The 17,865-nt window shown below is 37.9% G+C and overlaps 1 protein-coding gene across 1 annotated transcript; it reads left to right on the top strand.

The window, feature by feature from the left end:
- The first annotated feature begins 523 nt into the window (after positions 1-523).
- Positions 524-17,361, top strand: LOC140230853 (blastula protease 10-like). Its single transcript, XM_072311003.1, has 9 exons — positions 524-590; positions 1,038-1,158; positions 1,950-2,019; positions 2,871-3,065; positions 3,760-3,901; positions 4,765-4,878; positions 9,349-9,446; positions 12,516-12,640; positions 17,215-17,361. The coding sequence occupies exons 4-9, from the start codon at positions 2,910-2,912 to the stop codon at positions 17,336-17,338; spliced, it is 759 nt and encodes a 252-aa protein (XP_072167104.1). The 5' UTR covers positions 524-590; positions 1,038-1,158; positions 1,950-2,019; positions 2,871-2,909; the 3' UTR covers positions 17,339-17,361.
- Positions 17,362-17,865: the final 504 nt, after the last annotated feature.

Below are 17,865 nucleotides of genomic sequence, written 5' to 3'. Positions count from 1 at the left end.
AGCCGTCATTTGATTGTGCTTACTACCCCAGTAGCGAATCCTCTTTATTTATTTTTTTTGAAACCCGGAAGAAGCACCCAAAATATTCTTTGCGCCGCCCCCACCCTCCCCCCCCCTTTACGAAATTCCTAGATCCCTGCTACCCTTCCCCATTTTGCAGGGCACACTTATACAGTATTACAGGGAAAAAACCCAGATCTGATAACAATTCTTTCCTCCTCCCCCCCCCCCAAAAAAAAAATGAATAAATAAATAGAAAGGCCTGAAAATCAAATTACCCTCAGTCTGCTTCTGTAATAATTATTATGTCGCAACACCTGATTAGATATCAGAGACAAGAATAATGTATAATAATCTCCCTAAAGTAAAATGATTTTCAATCAAAGATAACATGCCACATATTACCTGTTCATAGATTTATGTGTGAAATTTGTGCACATTACATTTTGACTCATTATCATAGAAAGTGTTAAAGCAATGAATGACCTGAAGACGCCATTTGCCAATAACTTGCTTTCAGTGCTCTACAAACCTCAAGGTCTGGGACATCTCGAATGCTATTCGGTATGCCTTCTGCGATTTTAATGGCGGTAAGTTTCGTCAGTCTTTTTCCAATGCAGAAGTGCAATCACTCGTGCATAATAGGCAAATACATATAATTTTGATTTTACATGTTTATAACATATAGCGTGTGAATGACTGAACCGTATACCCATTGTTTTTTTTTTTTTCGATCAGCGATAAACTTGATAGATAGTCACTACGTTGTGTGAACATCATGTTTACACGTCTTGCATATCATGTTAGTCCTTCTTTTCAGTTCGTATTATCTAATGTCCCTTCTTATCAGGTGGTCCGCTCATGGGTTGTTGTTGTTTTTATTTTTGTTTACTTTTCGGTTTAGCAGTTTTGTTTGTTTCATTTTATTTGATTTGGTTGGTTGTTTTTGTTGGTTTGTTTTGCATAATTTTATTTTTTTAAAGGTTGTATGAAAAGACGTTTGCTATATTATACTTGTCATTATCTTTGATTTCCAGATAAAACTACAGTGACGGCAGCCGTGAATGAAATAACCAGCAAGGTCCCGGATGTTACGTTCCAGGAAACCACGTGTTCTGATTCAACCCATCACGTCAGTGTTCAGTCATCCGCTTCAGGGTAATTTCACATGAATGTAAAAATGTTTACATGTGTAAACGTTAACTGCTGTTGAAAAGCTAGACCGTTGCATGTAGATAATGACAGGTTTACACGGGATAAAATGTAAAAATTAAACGGCTGACAGGTTATGTTTCCTTTCCGATTTCCGTTTATTGTGATGTTTTCATCTGAGGAAGTGAAAAATAATGGTTAAGAAGTTCTTTTAATATTTGCCTGCTCTTCCCATTATGGCCCTATTTGTGATGCGGGCACTGCAAATTATACGTGTATCTTGTGATTTTGTTTGTCACTTGGGTAACATAGGATTTCCCAGTCAATTTCAAACTCCTGCGAATCAAAATTATAAAATGGTAATGGTAAAATGGTATAATATAAAAATCTTAAAGGGCATTGGAAAAGGAAAGACAATATGTAAATTTTTGTCATATGCACAAGCAAATGTGTTCACTAATGAGTAAAATTTCCCTTTATATTTACCTACTTGGTTGATAGCCAATCAAATTACCTTTAATATGGTATATAATACATTAATTTTCATCAAAATCTATGAAAATTTTGAACTCGAAAAAAATTTACTTCTTTATTTCTTTTTTCTTTTTTTTTTCTTTTCTTTTTTTGCTGAATGTAGTTGTTCAAATATAAAAGTCTGAAAATCTTCTGGAGGTCCCCTTTAAAGTGACTCACATTAACGGTTACTCGGCATTGCCTATATGGTGGCGCTGTTACACCGCGGTGTCCACATAACATACTTGAAACTATCATCAAAAAGATTTTTTTTTTCTTAACAGGTGTTATTCACATATTGGACGGACATGTGGTGACCAGAAGGTTAACCTTCAGACAACTGCGTGCACAACTGTAAGTAACGCTGAGCAGACGGTTGTTGCATTCCTGTTCTTTGTTGCTGTTGTTGTTTTTTGGGGTTTTTTTGCGTGGGGGGGGGGGGGGGTTAGAATTAACACGAATGTGTTTGTTCACGCCAACTGAATTCGATCTTCAAACTCATTCAAACTTGTGAATGATGTTTATGATTGCCTTTCATTTTAACCCATCAAATAACGGATAATTCCTTCAAGTATAAGAAGTAAACGATTGACAATATTGATATTTGTGGCTAAAGAAAGATTGGGAGGATTCTCGAAATGCCATTTTAATTTCTGCATGGTGGGAAAAAATGGTCACACTCCTAACATCTCTGGTTGAACTATAGCAAGATGGGAAAATAATGTAACTGTCAGTAATATCTCATAATATCCGATTTTAAAAAAAGAGAAATTACGAGAAGCACAATTATTCTGGAGGTTTCCATTTCCAGTTTGGTTCTGTCTGTCTTCCCTACCTTCAGAACCTTTTTCATCTATCAGTCACCACGATATTTGACTGCAATCCCTTCGCTTGAAAAAAACAATGGTCAAAAATTATTATTTTTCATGATATCTAATGATGTGTCTTTGCAATTTATTGCACTGGGAATGCGTGCAATTGTAATGGAAAATGTGAGATAAGTCCTTCAAGCTTAGGACTTATCTCACATTGTCCTTGGAATAAGTAATAGTCGATTTGAATTAAGATGAACAATCAAATCCCGAATACAAGTACTTGGGCAATACATGTATTGCGATATTAGTAGGTTTTTATGTATATAATTCATTGGACGCAATCGCCACTATCAAGTGTTGCAATCACATTATATTACTTCGTTGGTGTAGGTAGGCGTCACCATTCATGAGTTTCTACATACACTGGGAATGTCCCACGTGCAGCAGAGGAGTGACAGCGCCGACTACGTCAACAAAATCGAAGCAAACGTAATGGACGGCTTTGTAAGCCAGTTTGCACCCAACCCAGACATGTGTTTGGAGTGCACTTACTTACCTTGCAGCGTCATGCACTACGGCGCCTACGTAAGATTCGATATATTATTCTTACAAGATACAAGATTCTTACATTATTCTAATGTATTTTTTAATAGATTTTTTTCTCCAGTTGTTGTTGTTTGTACTTCCCATAAATAAGACCGCATTTTTAAAACTATCATAATGAGGACCAAGTGGGGGAGGGGGGGGGGATCAAATGCTAGTTCCTGCTATCATTCAAGAACACAACACAAAAACCCTCAAAACTACTTCTCCGAAAAAAAAAATCGTTAAGTTTGTTTTCCTTTTTTGTGTATGTTCCTCTGTTTTGTTTCTGCCACATTATATTGTGTTCTTGACGTATAAAAACAAAAGTGACGTTCTACCTTTAAGTTAAATTTAAAGAATCTATGTTATGAAGATAATTAAGTAGAAACTTTTCGTACAACCTCAAAATGAATATCATTCTTTATGTTATTCACTCTTTGTACTAATTATTCTTTAAAAGAATAGGCTTAAAATACAGGTGATAATATTACATTTTCGGACCAAGATGCTATTATAGATATTTCCCGTGTTACTAGATTTATCACACATTGTTTATACAATCTTGTTTAAGCAAAACCGCTGATAAGCAGAGGTAGCCTTGGTTTTTGATCTCTCGCAATCGCTATAGCGAGATGAGCTTGAAGTATATATCGTCAATACATTTGCATGCTTCTCGTTTTTCTTGTCGTTGTAGGCGTTCAGTGTGAGCAAGGGAGCCGCTCCGACACTCGAGCCCAGGGACCCTTTGAACCGGATCACGATGGGGATCCAGAAAGGGCTGACTGCATATGATATATGCACAATTAATAGAGAATATGGGATTACTGACGCAAGAAGTGAGGAATGAGACACTAAGTAAAATCGTGTTTATATATATATATATATATATATATATATATATATATATATATATATAATCAATATGGCTTTTGGATACAAAGCAGATTGACAGAAGATAGTGCAAAGTTAAAACACACAACCAAGAGTTTTGCTTGTAGCAATATACAGTAGGCAGATTGAATCGGTTATCAATTGCTCGAATATCTTCTTATTTTAATGAATAGTAGCGAAACATTTCCATATCACCGTTACATGCATACCCTACCACTCTGCTATCAAATACCCATGTTAGCTATATAAAGTTCACTTGCAGGAACTATGCAAGCAATCATTGCGGGGGTTTATAAAATCAGAACAAATCAGAAATCAAGAGGAAATTCCAGGTCAGAAAATGAAGAAAGGATCTAGAAGACGTGTCAGTCAGTGCGGTCGGGACAACTGAGCATCGAAGCATCGAAGCATTTCTAACTTGCTATTATGCTGTGCAAATATGATCAGCATAAGTGTTCAGTCTAAGAGTCAATTCAAGCGACTAGCACTAGATTACTGTATTTCCTGCCATGTAACTTAGTTTATAGCTCTAAAACTGATGATGCCTCTTCCTTGCCATTGCTCTGTCTGGGAGGCGTTGTCAAAGCCTAAGATATTCTCTGCGGTTGTTATAGAATTTCTCGTGTTAACAGTTGAACGCTTGCACAGGTGACCATCACATCATCACTGTAACTGGTGATTTTATTTTAAAAAACAAACAAACAACAACAGCAAATACTGAAAAACGTTATTCACCGAACACAAGTTTATGGAAGGTACGCTTTTCCTTGATATTAATGAATTGAATTTCATCTCATTATTCAAATAGTTTGCAATACCCCTTCTGGCTGCAAATTTGGGACTGACTTCGATGGGGAGTTCGCTTGCGATTGTATGTGTGCCTCTGGCCTAACTGGGTCTGATTGTGGAACCTTCCAAGATGGTAAGAGTATTATGACCAGAACATTTGCCAATAATTACCGATAGTCAGTTGAAAATCATGTTATTTCTAACTTTATATAGTAGGCCTACTTCGAAAACGCGTCGATTGCAATATTGAACCGTATGGTAACAATCTAATAGAGTCGCAGTTATCAACCGAGAAACTGCTTAATAGTTGAATTAAGAGGGAGAAAATATTAATTTGATTTGTAAGTGTCATTTTTATATCATATTGTATATGCTGATGCAGCCCGAGAGTCAAACATCACGTAAAACAGACCCACGAGAAATAATGTCCCATGATGGAATGTCGAGCTGGTTGGGCCTGTTTTATCTACTGCTGAGTTCATGGATTTCATTTGCCGAGTGCCCAGCTCGTGGGTCTCATTTGCTTATTATAGTGTCTACCTCGTTGGTTTATTTTATTTGATGTCGAGCTCGTGACGTTTGTTCACTTCAGCATCTAGCTAGTGGTTGTATAACTTGTGAGCTGTATAGCTCGAGTATCAGTGTAAATCGTATCAGTATAAATCAGGGCTGTTTCTTGTGAAAATGCTTGGAACTCTGCTGTTCTCCAAAGCCGATTTTGACACCTCCCCGATTAATACTAACAATAAAACTGATATGGTATAATCTTCAAGTATACTTCTCTTGAAATTGATATGTCAAATTTGTGTCCGGATATCTTCAATTGAGTAATTCCTATCTTTATGAAATTAATCTTTGCGCAATTTCTATTGGTGCGTCCCCTTAATTCTAGCTACAGTCGTATATCGCTCATTTAAAAAAAAAAAGGGATAGCAAAGAGAATCTACCATCATAAATACATGGTCATAATGCACTAAAACATGAATCGGTTGCCTTCCTATCTGTGAGGTAACAGACCACATTACTACTTTAAGCCCCGGTCACACAGCACTCCACGTCCAAATCACGTACAAAAAGTTATGAAAATCTGGTGGACGTGGTCGTAAGTGGTATTTTTGGGGTCAATTTTGGTTTGGCCGTGCTTTGTATACGGGGTATGGCCGCTGGCGGCTGTTCCATTGCTGAAGCACTGCCTAAGCACGGCTAACCACGCCCAGCCACGACGTGTGTGTTCGCGGAAAAAATTCATTCTTATTTCGTCAGCGATAAGCCGCTAAACACACGCTATTTCCCGTGACACCAACGAGTAACACGCGTCAGATAACCGTGCTCTGCCCGTGACAGACCGCTAGACTATTGCGTCTTTACCACGTTTCCCAAAGTTTTAATCACTGCCGGATCACGGATTATCACGTGTCTTTCACGTGTGTTGCACGGCTTTACCACGTGTGTCGCCCTGGTTGTCCGCGGAATAAAATTTTGAGCAGTTCAAAATTTTTTACCGCGTCCGACGCCGTTCAGATTTTTCCCCGCGTCCTGCCACGGCTTTAAATCGACAGTAGCTCGTCTTAAACTCGACATCAACGCGAACAACATAGTCTGCTTCACGGGAGACCACTTTTTGACGGATTTTGGCCGTGATAAAGCGCTGTGTGACCGAGGTTTTAGATATTTTGAATTGATGGAAAAAGCATAGGTTCAAAGGGAATAAGACATGTTGTGATTATTCGGCTCTCATTATTAGCAGGCAACAGCTGTTTGTAATAACGTACCGAGTATCTTCATCAAAAGAGGCTTTGGATTCCCCAGTGCTAGAGTCACACACGGCCGGGTCACAAAACGGATTTGATCCGAGTGAAAATGAGCCGAATTAGTCCCGGAATGGTGGGTAGTTGATGCTACATTCACACACGGCCGAATTTCGAACCGGTTCCATAAAAAAATTAAAACCTTATCGACCCGGTTCGAGCCGTAAAGACCTGCATTGACCCGTATCGAACCGTATAAAAATCCGCTTAATACATCCTTAACTAAATCCTTTTCGACCCCCATCGACCAGTGTCAACCCGCTTGTCATCATTGTTGCATGAAGGCAATGCGGTATACGGCAAAGGTCCATACGGTTTTACTCTGCGGGTTGCAGCGGGTCGATGCGAGTTAGTGCGGTTCGAACTGGGTCAATTCGGATATCAATACGGAATTGAAATCCATGAGAAAATTTTGAACATGACCAAAATTTTTTCACCGCCGTATCGTAGCCCCCGGAATCCATCAGGAATTGACACGGATTACGATGCACTTCAATGCGGGTGTGTACGGATCGAACCGGATCGATACGGTGTTTGACTCTAGCATTATGATATTCTCCTCTCTCTCTCTCTCTCTCTCTGTCTTTCTCTCGGATAAACAAAAAACAACTTTCTGCTCAATTTTCAACTTTTAATTGTATTTTCATTTCCATTAAATAAACATAGAAAATGATGTACAATACATCAACAGAACATATTTGTAATAATTTTGAAAACGTAAATTAACAAAATACATGTGATCAGGAGTAACAACATGATCGCATTTTTTAAGGTAGAACTATTATACATTATACAAATTACAAGGATAGGAATGGAAATGGAGGGTCCCACTAAAAAGTACGATATGGGACCCTCAGAAAAACATACAAATACAATACAAAACAAATAATGGCTACGTAAAACTACAAACAAGTGCATGAAACAAAAATCAAAGAAACCAGTGTCAATTGACATAAAATCAAATGAAGGCACGAAAAAAAAAAAAAAGATGAAGAAGGAGAGAAAAGGGAAAAAGGAGAAAAAATGATGAAGGAGAAGGAGAAAAAAAGGAAAAAGAAAGGAAAAAAGAAAAAGAAAAAATGTTTCCGAAAGAATCCGAGGGAATTAGACATTATTGGTCATGTTTGATATTGTCCAAACGTCATGAGATGATTATAAAACGGCACGAATTGCATCATGAACAATCACTTTAATTGTCTATAAGCCGCACATTGATATTGAATCCTGAAGGCCCTGTCACACATTTCCGGGTGAGCTACGCGGAGAATTGTCTGTGGGCGGACAAGAATGTTGGCGGGTTCCATACTTGCATCTTACCTGCTAGACGCGTGCTACTTACCTGCTACTTGCGTGTATTCCGTGTGACCTGCGTGAGGGCTTCGAAACCGATCCGTTTTCAGTTACGAGCTGCATACGGGGACTGCGAAGTACCTGCTATAGGGAGTTGCCTGCGAGGTGGTGCCGGTAAGGGGCTCCTATTGGTGTTACGTGTACCTCTCCGTCCAAACCCACGCGACTCACACGGAACGAGTTTTGAGCATGCTCAAGGCTTTATCACACCGTGTCTGAGGAAGCCTTGAGGGTTGACTTGCGGGGAAAAATTTTAGCTACCAGGACCTCCCAAAAGTTGGCCCGCACCTGACATTACCTGTAATAGCGCGTAACTCGGCCGTAGTTACCCGGAGGTGCGCACGCAAGTCCGATTTACCCACAGTCAAGTTTTGAGCATGACCAAAACTTTTTCCGGGTGAGTCGCGGGGGTTGCCCACAGCGATACACGCAGAACAACAATAGGAAATGCCCCGCTTGAAGTACGTAAGTTGCCCGTGGATCTATGCTTATGCGATGGAAGAGCGTGTCATCTGCGGACATTCTACGAGCATACTAACAGTAATGCGGGTGTTTTACTGTATGGCAAGGAACGGTGTCGAAACTCCCAATATACGTGTAGCTGGTCAGTTCTGCGGACGTCGATGGAGGGAGCTATATCGCAAATTGCGTGCATGCTGAGTGTCAGTTACTGCCTTTCTGCCGGTTAGTTTAGACTCGGTTTCGGCCAAGATAATGACATTCTGTGGAACTTCTGCCATATCCAATTCCTTCAGAGGGATTCCTTCACCGATTTGTCAGTCCTCACCCGCCACCAATGCGCCTGGTCACACGGAATGCACGTAAGTAGAACGTAAGTAGCACAGGTCCAGCAGGTAAGACGCATGCGAAAGTCGCCCAAATCCTTGTCCGCCTGCAAAATTGTCCTGCGTGCTGGAAAATCCCCACACGCAACAAGCCGGTCTAGCTTGCCCGGAAAGGTGTGACAGTGCCTAAACTTGACTGCTTGTGAAAAGGACTTGCGTGCGCAACTCCGGGTAACTACGGTTGAGATAGGTTCTAGGTACTGTCATGTGAGGTCCATCTGCGGGGACCAGCTCCGGATAGCAAAAAATTGTTCTTCGCAAGTCGCACGCAAGGCTCGCCCGGAAAGGTGTGACAGGGCCCTAAATTTAACGCCGTTGATGTATATCGTGGTAGAAATCCACTCAGATCCATGGTTTAGATTTATCCCATGTGGACTGTAACATCGAAGGCGATATGCAGGTGTACATAACCCCATCCACTTGTCATCTGGCGTGAATCATGGGACGGTTTGTGGCGTATACGCTGTACCCTAAGATTCGCATTAATAACGTCAAAATTTGCATAATGCGTGAGATAGATTCACACTACCTCCATGAGTTCGGATCAATTTTTTCTTCTTTCCTCTAACACTGTATTACTTCTTCTTCGTCCTTTTCCAGGGACAACAGGCATCGCATTGGCTAGCGGTGAAACACATACCTTGAGCACCAGCGGATTAACGTACGACGAAAACCAGCAACTGAATTACATGGTTTACGTAAGTTCCCTAATTTGGTCGGAAATGAATCAAGATAGGCGGAAATCCCACTGAATATGTACAGTATATTTTCCCCCTATTTGCAACATCTATATTTACTGACAAGAATAGTGCTACTGTGTGAAGAAAAAAAAAAAAGTGAAAGGAATAATCTTGTTCACCTAAGCCCCTTCGTCAGCGCTTTTGCATTATGTCCCGGGCCATGTACTTGCAAAATAGTTTTTCTTTTCATTTAAAAAAAAAAAGGTACAATGTTTAAGTTCACCTTCATAAACATAGGGATTGAGAGAATATAGCAACATTAGTAGAACACATTATTGAAAATTTGAGGAAAATCAGACAATCCGTTCAAAAATTAAGAATTTTTGAAGTTTTTGTGCAGTCACCGCTGGATGAGAAGACTACTGCAGCGTATGATGTCACATGAGTACAACAATATAAGGAAAATATAAAGAGAATTTCACAAAATTTCATCTTTTGAAAAAATTACACATTCCCTTGACTCCTTACTGACATATGTTATGGGTAATATTATTCCCCCTGAATTTAGAAAGAGGCAGGTCAAGTGCTCTTTTATTATGCGAAAAAAGTAAAAATATGTTGAATTTTCTTTACGTTTTCTTTATACTGTTGTACGCATTTGACATCACAAGCTGTCGCAGTCTCCTCATCCAGCAGCTCCAACACAAAAATTTTAAAAATTCATAACTTTTGCATCGATTGTCTAATTTTCCTCAAATTTTCACTGATGTGTTCTTCTAATATTGCTGCATTCTCTCAATCCTTATGTTTATGAAGGTGAACTTGTCCTTTAAGGTCTGGAGTCAGAGAATTCGCGGCATATGTGGTCCATGATGTTCTTATGATATAGGGGCTATGTTGAGCCTAGAGATTTCAGGATGATAATCGGGCCATTAACGCGTTATGTAGGCCTACTTTATTATGAATGAAATGCAGAGTTTGCGGTGAAAACCCATCAGAAATTATGGGAAGACGATTAGATGTGTTTATGGCGTCCTTGCAGGAAAACGTTCAACATATTATTACATTCACAAAAGTTCCACCAAAATGAAAAAGCTGTTACTGCATATCGTGGCGGTGTCGTGGCTGAGGGCGCTCGTCTATTTTTTGAAATAATGAGGAAATAGGATTTTTGAGTCCTTTTTCGCCATTTCGTCATAATAAAACACGGAAAACAGGATTTCAGAGCAAATCCATCATCCTGTGTTCCATTTTCAGTTGAAAATAGGATAATGAAATTTAATTCATTGTCCAGCTAGAATAGTCGACGGGAGGCAGGAATTCCACGCAATATTCGACTTTTCGTCACCAGTTGTCGACCGGTCACTGAATGGTACTTCAATATCCTGATTCATACCAAGCGCGACACGTTTGCCCTGCAGCAAGGCACTTTGTCTACATTTGCTGCTCTCCTGCAAGTAGTATAAATGGGTACCCGGTAGGATGAGAAAGTTTATGTTGGTTGATCAGCACGTGCGCGCCTGTGAAATGGCTGCAACTTGCTGGAATGCTACACGGGAGTGGAAAGTGAGCACCATCAGTGCTGCTTGGAAATAACAGATCCAGTGACCATGGTGATCGCAGGTTATCATGATACAGTCTGTGAATAACATCGAGATACTTAACAAGTATCAAATGCGCTACATAAAAAAAGAAATAATCTGTTATTCTATTATTTAAATTGATGAACCCGCTGATATATTAGTGCTTCTTTTCGTCGATGAAGGGCAAGGAGTCAATCAGTTGTGATAGAGACAACTCGACGCAAGAATGCATCAAATTGAAAATAATACACATTCCTTGTTTTTGTATTATTAAAACAAAACTTGTGTGTGTGTGTGTGTGTTTTGTTTTTTGTTTTACATTGAACTAAATGTCAAAATACAAACTTTCAGAAACTGATATAGGATGATCGTTAATTGTAGAATAAACTTTATCATAAATAACGGCTCTTTCAACCACTAAGAATTGTTAATATACATGTAGTTGTAGACGAGGTTCTGTGACGTCAAATGAACCGTTGCGGGGGGGGGGCAAATACAATAGTTCTGGCGGGCGATACGCGTTTCGCATATTATATATGAAGGGATGGTATAGTGACAAACCTCTTATGGAATATGAAAGAGCATGTAATTCCAAGAGGGATTTAACATTTATTTGATGAAAATTTGATTTGAAATGGTTTAGATATCCAAAACAGAGCAATCCTAATAAAAGGTAGGACAAGCCTTTTATCAATTTTTTTTATTTTACCTTGTTTTTTAATGTCTCAGCCATCCCAAACGATTTTCGTTTTATTAATTTTGAATTCCTCTTAGAATGATATGCTCTGTACTATTTCATAAGTGTTTTTTTTTTTTTTTTTGGTGTCTCGCAAAAAGTCAAAAAGCCAATCCTCATCTCCACCATTACCATAACCGCATGCCTATATGATTGACTGACCATGGGATGTACATAACATGATTACGCTTCAGCCCACCCCCCCCCCCCCCCATACGCAGTTTCTACCCCTCAGCATGGCTTGATGACGTCACTGGAATCTCGTTCATACATAAACTTGAAGAGTAATACTGTTGTCATTAAAGGGACTGTACAGTACTGGTTGAGGTGGGGATTCATGTTTTGAACTTTCGTAAGTGAGATAATGAAAAGCCTCTTATGAAATATGAAAGAGCATGTAATTTTAAGAAGGATTCAACGTTTATTTGATGAAAATTGGTTTTCAAATGGCTGAGACAGCAAAAAAAAGTGCTAATAATAAAAGGCGACATGCCACAACTTTATTAGGATCTCTTTGTTTCACCTTGTTTTTGGATATCTCAGCCATTTCAAAACCGCTTTTCATCGAATAGACTCTTGATACCCCTTAGAACTGCATGCTCTTTGACATCTCACAGAGTGGTTTGTAAATATATCGCAAAACGTTAAAAGCTAAATCCTCACCTCGACCAGAACTGTACACACCCTTTAAACACATATCACTTCCATTGCTCCTTTCAACATCAGTATTGTACAACTGATTCCACTTCCATCGTTCCCTTAACTCAGAGTACAGATGAAAGTCTCCACATCAAGTACACTTTCAGAGAAATGGTAGTCGAGGACGATGTTGACTGTTATTGGGATCAGTTCAACTACTGGGTGAATACAAGCGTCCTGTACTGCCCCTACACGTAAGTTGCACTGTTTCTTTTTTCCTCATTGCGTTGACATAATACGATAATGAATGCACAGTAAGAAAGAAAACATCAGCCCTCTCGCTTTCATAATTATTTTGTTCGCTCAGTGTGAAGTAACATCTTGGAGAAACAGAGGTGGATCCAATAATTCCGTTAAGGGCAGGCGCCTTAGTAAGTTTACAAAATTAAAGTTGAATAGAGCGCATCCATCTTTCACCTCGTGCGAAATCTTGTACAATCACACTCGTGACCATTCACTATTTATATATTGATTACAGCGTAAATACTGATACAAAAGCTATAACAAAAGCATAAATAACATGACTGAGGAAATCGATGACTGAACGTCAAATTACTGTTAATCTGCCTTTGTTTACTTGTTTTATAAAAAGTGAATAACTTTGTGAAAGAATCGAACTAGGAAAACCACAGAAGTGCAACTTCTGACAAGTGGTTGGCGGATGCAATTAATAATTCCACTCTTAGCAAAGAAAATCAGTCGATAAATAGATCATACGCTATAAAGGACTTCCGAATAAAATAACCAGCTGTCACCAAAATATGCAAAAATGCAATAAGGCAGTCATAGGAAAATAATCTGAATAATGTCACTGGTATAGACCTATTATAAACGCGAAGATAATCTGTGTCAATTCCAGTTGCTTTGCGTAGTGGTATACTATCTAATGGCCTTCACGTGCATTTTACATAGACTAATTTCTGACCCGACATGCCCGACAGCAAAGTTATGGTCTCTGCATGATGTATGATGGAGAATGGGGTGGGGTGTTTTTGCTCTCGTTTTCGTACTAAAGACATACTAAAATTCTTCCGCAGTTGTTGTTTATTTTTTGTCAATCTGATCATGATTGTGAAGTGTTCGTTTCTAATAGCCGTTTTCACATCTCAATGCAAGTCCTCTACTTAGGTCCTCTATTGTTTATTCTTTATATGAATGATTTTCGCAGTTCATCCTCTCTGTTCCATTTTCTACTTTTTGCCGATGACACCAGCATTCTTTATTCGAATCGAAATCCTCATGTTTTACAGAATACCATTAATATTGAATTGAAATCAGTATTTTAAGTGGATTCAGGCTAATAAATTGTCACTGAATTTGATTAAACAAAATTTATGTTTTTTAGTAATATAATCAATATTTTACCGGGTAAATTGTTTGTTAACGACGTGGAATTGAATCAGGTTGAATATTTAAAATTCCTTGGTCTTCATATTGATTGCAAGTTGACATGGAAAGTTCATGTTGATTCTCTGCGGAAATTATTATCAAAAAATGTAGGTGTTATGTATAAGTTAAAGCAGTATTTTCCTAAGCATGTTCTGCTTTCATTGTATTCTACTCTTTTGTTGCCCTATATAAGTTATGGAATCCTGGCATGGGGGAACTGTTGTATAACTAGACTTAATTCTTTACTTTTGATAAAGAAAAGAGCTGTACGAATAATCAACTTCGCCACATTCCTGGAACATACTAATACCTTATTTTCTTCAAGTAGAATTCTTAAGATCCAGGATCTATGATATTTCAATATCGGATCATTTATGTATCAGTTAAACTCAGGTGGTCTCCCCGATATATTTTCTTCTATGCTTGTTAAAAATACTGCAGTTCATTCTTACCCTAAGAGACAAAAAGATTCTTTTCATCTCTCTCCTGTACAGACTGTATCTGCTTTAAAAACAAAAACTACAACAGGACCTAAATTTTGGAATGTTTTGGATAGAGAATTAATCCAATCCCTATCTCTTAATTAATTTAAGCATAAACTTGAATTAGTGTTTCTGAATTCATATTTATAGCTATTATTTAATCCTCGATATTCTCTGCTCATACTTCTAACTTCTCTCATCGATTATGCAACACGTGCCTCGCTCGCGATTTCTTATTATCTCCTGGACCTTATTTGTGCATATTTTGCATTTTTGCTATTGTACACTGTATCTGACTTGTAACCTCGCTCGGGTGATCACGCAACTCTTCAAAAGTTTTGTGACGCGGACATTGTCTTTCTTTGTTTTTTCTTTGTCTTTTTCGTTCTTCGACGTCTATATTTCCCCATTTCACAATTGTCATTCCTTTCAATTGTAAATTCAAGTAAGAATTCATCTCATTGTCAGCCATCTGGGAATCTACACCCTACAAGCAATGCTTCTATGTAGATTCCTCATATTTCACATGTTAAATCGTCTTAAATGTTGTACTTGACAATTCATCTATGCTTGTGTATTGTTATGTTTATGATTTATTCATTTGTTGAAATGTGAAATATGGAACAATTAAAACAACAAACAAACATCATGCCAACTATAGCTTCACGAAAATTAATCTTACAACGATCTTTTAACACTCCGTTTTTAGCCACCAGACTCCGCTCTGTTTTCTAAATGTTAAAATATTCTGTTCTGAATTCGAGACTTTCATGCTGGTCTTACTAGTGAAAATATGTATTAGCGCCTGTATGTAAGCATTGCGTGTACTTGACGGCATTGATTTGATTTGATTTGATTTGATTTATTGATTCCTGTATTTTCATTGTACATGAACATACATGTACATGTATATATACATACATTGTTGGAGCCATACATATACATGATCATCAGTTGTTAACAAAATATTTTTTCTTCGTTGTCTTTACACAATGTACAGCATTGTGTCAATGCCTATAGAGCTATACATGGCGGAAAGAAGTTGCCCATACAATGTTGCAATATGAAATGCGCGATAATATCAACGAATTATATAACATAAATAGAATATTCTGAGGGATAAATACCTTAACTTATGAGGTAAACCAACATTACGAGAAACCTTATCAGATATATATTGCACATGACCGTTCCATTTCATATTTTCATTTATATATATTCGAGGAATTTGACACTTTCTTTTTGTTCCAATAATATACCATCCACTATAACATTTAAATGTTGCGTTTCATTTTTATGCATCATATTATGAAAATACATAAAATTTGTCTTTTTCAAATTGAGTGATAATCTATTACTCTTAAACCATGTAGATAATTTTGGTAATTCAGTATTGAGAGTTCTTAGGAGCGAATGAAAATCAGAATTGGAACAGAATACATTGGTGTCATCGGCAAACATAATATATTGCAGTGACTTAGACGAGTTTGAAATATCATTCACTTTCACTAGAAATAATAGCGGTCCAAATGTGGATCCTTGTAGGACTCCACATTGTATAGGTAATACTTCAGAGTTAACAGATTCATAGTACACACATTGCTTTCTATTCGACAAGTAATCTTTTAACCATTCAACTGGAATGCCACGAACTCCATAGCACTGCAATTTACGTATGAGGATAGTGTGGTCATGAGTGTCGAATGCCTTGCTTAGGTCCATGAAAACATGTTTTTGTTCAGGTAAGGCAGTCGACACTCTATCGTATGATTGGGCTAGTGCCATATCTGTAGAATGAAATTTCCTGAAACCATACTGGTCTTGGTTAAATATATCACATTGTGTTTAAAAAAAATCATACAGTCTCTAATAAACAAGCCTTTCTATTACCCCAGAAATACCAGGAAGAATAGAGATAGGACGGTAATTTGTTACAAGAGAGGAGTCATATTTTGTATATATTGGAATAACTTTTGCAATTTTACATGCATTCGGAAATATACCAGTTAAGAATGACAAGTTTCAAACATGTACTAAAGGCTTCATTATACTACCAACAATCTGTTTTAAAAGATACGTGCTCATTTCATCATGACCACTTGTATAACTTGATTTAATGAGGGCACAGTGTCAAGAATCTTACCATAATTCGTTGGTTTAAAAAATAATGAAGTATCATTAACTTGACGCACCTAAATACTGCGAAAAATCAGTTTTTGTGGGATCTATTTTTCAGCTTGACTAGAACCTTTATTGACAAAATACTTATAAAAACAACATGCTACATCCCTGGGGTTACAGAGCGTTTGTCCGTCACGCATAATTTGAAATGTTGACACATTCTTTTGCTTACCAATAATATCATTAATAACTTTCCAAATGGCTGACATATTTCCAGTAGAATTTGAAAGGCGTCTGTATAAAACATCCTACGAGAAAGCCTTATAGTTCGTGTCAATTTATTTCTATAAAATATGATTTACATCGATTAACATTATCATTATCAGGATACCGTAAATTGTATTTATATAACATATTATTTCTTTTCTTGATTGATCGGAAAATTCCTTTTGTCATCCATAGATTTTGAATTTTCTATTACTTTTAATTGTGGACATATGTTTGTCAAAATAAGAAAAAGAAATATATTCCAGAACGCATCACTTGGGTCTGCGCAAAGTAATACATCACCTCATGTTTCCGTGATTAAATCGTAAGTAATGAGTAATGATATATTTTGTGATGTGAATTTGCGCTTCTTCTTTCTTTCTGTTTGCTTGACATGGGAATATTGTGTGTCGTACCATACCTTAGGTTATAACGTCTAACCTAAAGATAACGTGCATTCGTTGCCATGGATGTATACTCATTGTTTGTGACACATTTCAAATTCCCAGAATCTGTGGAGATCACTCAGGATTCTCCGGAGTCACGTCATCCAACTTCTTCTACGCCTTCTTCCATAGTGATGACTACTGGAATGAAAGAGGATTTGTGATTGACTTCGAAGTGGTAGCATGACGTGGATGACGAATGAAAGTCTGAAAAAGGTAAATAAATATGAAAAAAAAAAAAAACTTTCAAGAAAGTGATACAGGTATGTGTATCAGTGAATTCTGTTCTTTCTGATGACCCCTGGTTATGTCCACTGAGACCTTTTTTCAGCACTTTATGTTTTTCTGAGGGTATGGTTTGTTAGGTGCAGGGAAGTTCATTGTTCATGTCACATAGGCAAAAGTTTACTCGAAACTTCAGTATACCAAGGTAGGGCAGCATTTCGTGCGACCGTCAGGGAGTCGGCTTCCGCTGGCAGTCTACTTAGATTATGTTTAACATTCTGGGATCTCAAAGATTTCCAGATTCTAATGTTCTAAAGCCTTTATTTATGTAAACCTTATGCTAGAGTCACACATGGCCGGATTTCGTACCGGGTCCATAAGGAATTAAAACCGTATCGACCCGGTTCGAGCCGTAGAGACCCGCGTTGTCCCTCATCGTAACCCATGTCAATTCCTGATGAACCTGTAGTAATCACCGAGTGAAACTTT

The sequence above is a fragment of the Diadema setosum genome, chromosome 1 (assembly GCF_964275005.1).
Source record: "Diadema setosum chromosome 1, eeDiaSeto1, whole genome shotgun sequence".
Taxonomy (NCBI): domain Eukaryota; kingdom Metazoa; phylum Echinodermata; class Echinoidea; order Diadematoida; family Diadematidae; genus Diadema; species Diadema setosum.
This window is presented reverse-complemented; position numbering and strand designations above follow the sequence as displayed.